Genomic DNA, 8451 nt, shown 5'->3' with positions numbered 1-8451 from the left:
AAAATTAATTAAAACTTTTAGATTTGACCACTTTAGTGATTAATAAATCCGACATAAAATAATTACAATTCATAAAATCTGAAGAAAAATATAATACCAAAGCAAAGTGTGAATGATGTAGCAAGTAGCAACATATACGATTATATTTATATACAATAAGACATTAACTTTTTTTATGTAGCAAAACAATGACATATATACTAGCGGAACATTTTCAGTTTAATTTTAATCTAAAAAATTTGATGACACAAAGCCACGAAAAACAAAATCTCAGATGCATAGCATATATGATGAAATTCATATACCACTACGTCATACATATTTCGCAAAAGCAAAATCACTAATTCTTTTATTATTCATCATCATGTAGTGTGTATATATGCAATAACGTATTGACACATACTATCTTGCTTCCACGGTACGGTCATGTTTAGTTAATTTTGCATTCGAACTATTATTATGATTATATATACAATTATCATTCATGGAAAATCATATTTCTCATAACATAACCTACCCTCTGATACCACTAGGGGGCAAACGGGCCGAAACTTATGGGCCGGCCTGCATAACCCGTCAAAAAAGGCAGGGGTTGGGTTGGAAATTTGAAACCGTCAAACTTAAAAAAGTCCACCTAATTCGCATCGATTAATTCGTGGACTTTAGCGGACTTTGGCGAGGCGGATTTTTTCGTCGGCCAAACGTTTTTTTGGTCAGTGTCTTTTTTTATAAATTTCTATAATATTATTGATTTACAAGAGGATGAAGAAGATAATTGAAGATGTTCTAAGTTATATTTTAGATTATTTTTATGTTTGATGATGGATTATGAGCTTGAATATGTTTAAGTATATGTTTTAAAAATGTTTATTTTGCTTGGACAATATTGATTTTATTTTGTTTCAAAAAACTTAGTTTATAATTATGTTTATCACATATTTATAATTATAAAGACTTTAATGTCTATAAATTTAGAAATTGTAATTTTTTTTGTCTTTAGAAATTATAAATTTATTGAAATAGTTGTGAAATTACATATATTGTTTAATATTTAATAATTTATAAAAATAGATTTAGCGGACCTAGCCCGCCAACCCGCCGTTAGGCGGGACGGGAGAGGAATCAGAACCACTTGGAGCGGGCTTTTGGTGGGACAGAACGGACGGTCTTTTCCATTTATCACCGCTATAAATTTAATATAATTTTTCGTGTATATTATAAAACTGCTGTTCATGTTCATGTTACAAAAATCTTGACATTCGTGTTTTTCACAAATAGAACTGGGGGGGAATTTTTTTTGGTTTGCCCAAACGGTATCCCCCAACTCGACAGATTAAGAACTAATCCATTGCGGATCTGACCTCCATTTAAGGGTCTGCCGCTGGCCAATGAGTTGCTGCATGCATAAGGCGGGGTTCAAACTCCCGACACTTACTTAAGCGGACGAGTGAGCTGACCACTCGCCCAACCCAAGTTGGTTAACTGGGGAGAGTTATTAACCATAGTTCATGAGTAAGTGTAAAAATGGGCCCATCACTAATATGGGAGAATTCATGTCTATTTGTGTCTTCTTTTGTTCTTTTTCCAACTCTTAGTGATGAATAGAGAAAAAAGAACTTCATGGCAAAAAGTGAGAAGACTGAATTTTTTTCATTAGAAACTAACTTTTCATCACTTGATTACTTGTATAATAATTAACTTATTTCTGTTCCCAAGGGTGCCCTTCGTTGGGAGGTTAGTTACTAGTTACTAATCATAACTCAGGTGGCGATTAATGTACACATCTACAATTTCCAAATCTTTGTAATATTCATTTCAGACAAGAAGTGGTTGTACCAACTAACAACTTTCTTTTGCTCCAATAACTGTTAGGAGCGGTTGCATGTGCAGAGTTTATCACGGTTGCCTGATTTTTTGCAATGTGCTATTGTATCACTAGGATTGAGGACTCGGACATTAAACTCTATATATAAACTAGTGCACACCGACAAATCAAATACTCGTACGGTCAATAGATTTAGATGCTCTTGGTTATTTGCTTATTTGCAAAAGCAAAACTTGTAAAAATTGCATTAATAAACGTTGGGGGCAGAGCCCGAAGATACAAAAACACCGTGAGAAACATATAATATTGGGGGAAAGGAGGAGAAAGAAAATTAATGGCTCATAGAGCATGCTAAACACCTAAATATTCCACACAGAGTTATTGTTGAAAAAAACAACACAGAAAATTTTCCCTTTTCTTGTATAAAACCCGGAATTCCGGTCTTCCATTTATGGAATTCACTTGGCAAGCTCGTTGCGGATAAGTTTGGCAGCAGCAACCATGTTGGTGAGGGCTGGCTTCACCTCAGTGTACTTACGGGTCTTGAGACCACAGTCAGGGTTGACCCACAAGATGTTCTTCTCCAGCACTGCAAGCATCTTGTTGATCCTGTCGGCAATCTCCTCGGTTGGTGGAATCCTTGGGGAGTGGATGTCATACACACCTGGGCCAATACCGGCACCATACTTAACTCCTTCACGGAACACTGAAAGAAGCTTCTCATCAGAACGAGAGTTCTCAATGGTGATAACATCAGCATCCATGTCAATGATGGAGTGAATAATATCGTTGAAGTTGGAGTAGCACATGTGGGTGTGGATCTGTTTATACCAAAGTATGTGAATATTCATATTCTTGGAAAAACTGAAAAAGTAACAGTGACTCTGTAAATCAAGTTATTTACCTGGGTGGTATCCTGAACACCGACGTTGGTGATTCTGAAGGCGTGGACGGCCCAGTCCAAGTAATGAGCTTGCTCTGACTTCCTCAATGGGAGACCCTCACGCAAAGCAGCCTCATCAATTTGGATAACATTAATGCCAGCCTTCTCAAGGTCTTCGACTTCATCCTTGATGGCCAAAGCAATCTGGTAGGTGGTCTCCGATCTGCATATAGATAGATTCATTCATTCACATTAGAAACCAAGCTATAACGAAATATCGATCTTGTTTTCTTCTTAAAAAAGAGCAACACTACATATAGGGTCTTGACTCTTGAGTTTATAGATTTTTACCTTGGCTGGTCGTTTCTGACAAAGGACCAGTTGAGAATGGTGACTGGGCCAGTAAGCATTCCCTTCATTGGGCGTTTGGTCATGCTCTGAGCAGCGGATGACCAGAAGACTGTCATTGGCTTGGGGCGGCTCACATCACCATAAATGATTGGTGGCTTCACACAGCGAGATCCATAGGATTGCACCCACCCGTTAACAGTGAAGGCAAAACCTGACAACTGCTCTCCAAAGTACTCAACCATATCATTCCTCTGCAATGCAAAGCATCCAAAATTAGTTCATAGTGCAATTTTAGCATAGGTAATCAAATGTTTGCTGGCAATAAATCTGGTAAGATGTCAAGAATGACCTATAAAAAAGAAAGAGATAGAAAAATGTGGGATTACTAGATATGAATACCAATATGATTTACCTCAGGCTCTCCATGGACCAAGACATCAATATCAAGCTCTTCTTGGAGTTCAACAACTTTGCGGATTTCCTCCTTGATTGATGTAACATATTCTTCCTCAGAGATCCTAATGAGAAACAATAGTCAAGTTATATAATGTGGATTACCACAACACAAAGCATATATCAGGAGTATCACTTACTTTCCAGCCTTGAATTCACGGCGCACCCTCCTCAACTCGGGGGTCTGAGGGAAGGATCCAATGGTGGTAGTTGGGAGGATTGGAAGGTTAAGCTTCTTTTGTTGAGCATCCAATCTGGCACTAATGTTAGTGGCACGGCGATGGTCAGAACCCTTCAATGCAGCAGCCTGAGAGAAAAACAATGAAAGCAATGAGTACAATCATAATGATGTATACACCATATCGAATTAAACGTAGTGAGCAATGAACATAATCAATAAAAGGCCAAACACTTACAGCCTTCTGAACAGCTTCATTGGTCACTCTTGGGGATGACTTTCTTGAAGCTTGGGCGGCAGCGTTGGCAGAGAAGAAGGCCTGAACATGAGACCACAAAACAGTTAATGCATTTTCTAAATTGTAATTTTTCCTGGAGTACTACTTTCTCCTTTTCCCCATTTACCATTTTGCCTTTTTAATATAATTAATTCACCATTTAATTCTTTTATTTTATTTCATTTTTTTAATATCATATATGAAAGTACCCAAAAAATATTAATCCATTAGTAGAATTTTGTCAGAATCCATTAACATACTAAATTTCTTACCGTTAAACATTGGAAAATTTAATCAAACTTTGGAAAATCTTGAATGAGATGGAGATTACCTCGTTCTTGTGACCAGCCAATGCATGAGCTAAAGCATTTACTTCAACAACTTTTTGGGCTGCAAAAGCTAGCCATGACTTGATCTCATCATCCAACTTGGTCTCATTAACAAGATCAACAGCAGTGTGAAGAAGTGAGCAGGAGGTGGATACAACAAGCTTATCTGCATACAGTTAGGAAATTAGAAATAATAAATTGCTATATTAGAAGCAAAAGCCTCCCAAAATTTCATATAGAATGTGCATCAATGACCACCTTTGCCGACAATGCCTTCAAGAGCATGCAGTGTGCTGAGAGAACCAGCAAGATCATTAGCCCAAATGTTCCTTCCATCAACAACTCCAGCAAAGAGGTATTTTCCACTGGGGAATCCACCCTTGATCAAATCAATAGTCTGAGTTCCACGGACCAAATCAAATCCATATGCAGTGACACCATTCAGAGATGTAAGGGTCTTGTATGTCTCAGAAGGGATGTCAGCAAAGTAGGTCTCAATAAGAACATTCAAGCCAGAGAGAACAGGTGCAAGTTCTGCATATGCATCAGTAAATGCTTGCAACTTGTGAGCATCAAGGTCCAACACAAGGGTAGGCTCATCAAATTGGATCCATGTAGCTCCAGCTGCCTTAAGGTCAGCAATGACTTCCCTGATTTTACAAATATGAGCAAGTTAGAGATATGGCACACATAATCACAAAAGCAAGCAACAGTCACGGTACAAAAGTTAAAGTTCTTACTTGTAGACAGCGAGGACCTTGGGAAGAAGTGAGAGGAGAGAGAAGGTCTTCTCAACACCCTTGGCAGGCTTGGAGAGCAACAAGTATGAAACTGGGCCAATGAGGACTGGGACAGTTTCAACTCCAAGCTGTGCAAAAGAAAAAAGATACTCAATGACAATGTTTGGCTAAGAATTGTGTCTTGAACATAATGATTCACCCAAGTGGCAGGACAATGTGAGATACAAGAATCAAGAAAAGAACACTCCCTAGCCAGGTACTTGCTTGATAACAATAAATAACATATGGACACAATAATCAAATTGAACCCTGGTGCATGCATAATAATAACATAACAATACTTCTCAACGACAAATGCAAACCGCTTTGATAATAATTTAATGGCACAAAAATAGACACATACCGCCTTGGCCTCCTTGTACTCTTCAACTGCCTTGTGGGAGGCATATGTGAACTTCACTTCGGGGCCCAACTCAGGGACAATGAAGTGGCTGCACCAAAACATGCACAATCGGATAGGTTACCATCACACACACCAAAAAAAAAAAAGAATTACATTAACTGTCAAACCAAAGCAGAATCACCGAGTGCATCACTTACTAGTTGGTGTCGAACCACTTGGTCATCTCCATTGCAGGGACGGTGGCGTTACCCCTGGCCATAGAAAAGTAGGTGTCAAACCCGATCTCACCGCCGGTCCAGCCATAACGGGGAGGGACGGCACCAAGGGTGGCAGTGGCATCCAGAACCTGGTCGTAGTAAGAGAAAGTATTGCTGGGGATGTACTTGATCCCGGCATCTGCCATCTGTTTCCAGATGGATGCCCTGAGATCAGCAGCAACCTTCTTCAAATCCTCGGCGCTGCTCTTGCCATCCCAGAAGGACTCAAGAGCGAACTTGAGCTCTCTCTTGGGGCCCATGCGAGGGTATCCAACAATATGCGAAGCCATTGTTCTGTGTTCCAAAAACCACAACAAATAACAAATCAATTCTCAATGCATCTAAAACTAGACTACTAGAGTATGTTTAAAGTAAGTCATAGCATTTTTACCATGATTTAGATATAGATTTAGCTATAGCATTTCATGAATAATATGTTTTAAGTTCTAATACAAATAGATTTAGATTTTAATTGTTTGAATTATTTATCTGTAAACATAATTTATAACGGAACACTATAAAGTACGTCAAATCCACGAAATTGACTGCTCCTAATAGAACAAATCTTAGTTATTGGTTGTTATTATTGCATGTCATGTTCAAAACGGCTTATAATTAAAATCAACTTCATAAATAAATAAAACGATAAATAACTTGAAAATCAAATCATACTAGCGAATTAAAGCTCCTAAAAATAACACTGATCATAAGAATATTGGTGAGTTCGATTTACTAAACACCTATGTAGTAAAATTCACGTTTAAATATTATTTCTATAAGCTATACGAGAAGCAACTTCAAGTCAAACTAACTAGAGCAAAACACAGTGAGCAACTTCGGAATCTCTACACTAAGAAAGAAGCACGATCTCGTATGAACTAGAAGCAAAATTCACGAAGAAAATACTTCGATCCGTTTCAAACACTTCGAAATCAAGAAATCAAAGTTCCGATTCACTAGATCTAAGTACTAGAGCAAGTAAACAGTCCAGATCTAAAAGCTTAAGCAAACACCGGAATCAGAAGTTATGTTTGACGTAGATCTCTAGTGAGAAGGAAGTGAAAGCGTTGAGAAAGAGAGAGAATAATAGCGGTTACAGAAAATGAGAGCAGCGGTTGCACAGCAGTTAGAGAAGGAAAGTGTAAGAAAAAAGGCAGAAACAGAGTACCGGTAGTGTGAGAGAGTGAGAGTGAGAGAGAGAGAAAGAATGGGTCTCATACCTTTCGGGTAGCGTTAAGATAAGAGACCAGTTCTCTGTGTAGCTTCAACTCTGAAATGAGAGAGCGTGAATTGAAGCAGAGAACAGAGTGCGAGTTTTGTGAGAGCGGGTTTCGCCTTATTTATAGCCACCACCCAGATCTGAGATTCACTTACCCCGTATTTTCTTTTTCTTTTATAAGAAAATGGAAAATTAGTAATATTTATAATTATTTTTTAGTTGTTTTTACTTTTTGGTTTATGAAATTAATTAACGCAATGTGAAGGATTTGGTAATGGATTTTCTTGAATAGAAAATTTAAAGATATTTTTTGTGGTTGGAACACTTATGGGGGGTAATTTACATGCTGTACTCTGCTGGGATCAAAATTGCAGGTGATAGACACGTGGATCAACTAATACGCGGCATCGATATTTTTTTGTTTCCCAGGTAAAAATTAAGAAAATATTAGACCATCCAAAATCAATATCCTACTTAAAAACTTTTTTACCACAAAAATAAATTTATGTTTACTACAAAATATAGGAAAGAATAGTTACTTCTATCGTACTCTTAATACATAAATAATCCAGAAAAAAATAGTACTAGAAAATACTTTTAAGTTTTTCCAAAATTTAATAAGGATAAAACATTTAAATAAATCAAAGTCATTCAAATATTATATAGATGATCCAAAGTAAAAAATCTTACGTAAATATCTCCATATGTATTATTATATAATATGTATTATTATATAATTACAATTACAATAGTAAATCGAAATAATAAATTGAAATGAGGTGATTCAATTTACATAGAAACGTTATTTTCACTATAAATCAAATGGAGCATATTCGAATTAGAAAAATTCATAGTAAGTCGAATCAAACCTATTCGATTTATATGGTGCAAGAATAAAACAAACTATACAAATTTAATTTACATGTAAATCGAATCGACCATTGTTGATTTATTATGCATTGACCTATATGTATAAATTGAATTTGACAAATTCGATTTAGTATGAGACCAACATATATAAATAGAAGGTGAACGTGAAATCCTGATAATAGCGTAAGTCACAATAGTTAGTGAGGATAGTTTTTTAGTTTTGATGCACTATAGAGGATTGATTAAGAAAAAAACGCGTTCCAAAATTAAATTTACTGATAAGTATCCGTTTAGTGTTTTCCTCAAAACTTCAATGAGTTTCATCGAGTTTCGAAATACTATAATCCAAAAACTAGAGATGCAAGGCGTGAAAACGGGTAGCGAAGTTATTCTATAAAATTCCGATTTTCCTGTTGTAAGATGATGTGAAGTGCAATTCCTTCGTCATAGGCAGCGATGAAGATTTGCAAGTTCTGTTCTATTGTCGTCAGCAATTTTTCGAGATGAGGACCCTTGAACTATTGGCCAAGTTTGTGGATGTGGTCTCTAATTTAGGAAGTTCAAACTAGAATCCTCAGCCTTCATCCACGGTAGCCTGCTTTAGTTCGATGCATGTTGGTGCCTCTTCATTTGTGCCCGTGATTGAGCTTGAGGCAGTTTTGGTTG

At 36.9% G+C, this 8451-nt stretch overlaps 1 protein-coding gene across 1 annotated transcript; it reads right to left on the bottom strand.

Moving 5' to 3' along the window:
* Positions 1 to 2027: 2027 nt before the first annotated feature.
* LOC130932777 (5-methyltetrahydropteroyltriglutamate--homocysteine methyltransferase) lies at positions 2028 to 7071 on the bottom strand. The gene is made up of 12 exons (XM_057862192.1): positions 6917 to 7071; positions 5637 to 5990; positions 5440 to 5527; positions 5037 to 5164; positions 4555 to 4946; positions 4299 to 4462; positions 3929 to 4009; positions 3653 to 3819; positions 3472 to 3577; positions 3060 to 3310; positions 2730 to 2931; positions 2028 to 2646 (listed from the first exon to the last, which is right to left on the bottom strand). The coding sequence occupies exons 2-12, from the start codon at positions 5984 to 5986 to the stop codon at positions 2284 to 2286; spliced, it is 2292 nt and encodes a 763-aa protein (XP_057718175.1). The 5' UTR covers positions 5987 to 5990; positions 6917 to 7071; the 3' UTR covers positions 2028 to 2283.
* Positions 7072 to 8451: the final 1380 nt, after the last annotated feature.

This window comes from Arachis stenosperma, chromosome 6 (assembly GCF_014773155.1).
Source record: "Arachis stenosperma cultivar V10309 chromosome 6, arast.V10309.gnm1.PFL2, whole genome shotgun sequence".
Taxonomy (NCBI): domain Eukaryota; kingdom Viridiplantae; phylum Streptophyta; class Magnoliopsida; order Fabales; family Fabaceae; genus Arachis; species Arachis stenosperma.
The sequence above is the reverse complement of the archived record's forward strand: the minus strand, read 5'-3'. Positions and strand labels throughout refer to the sequence as shown.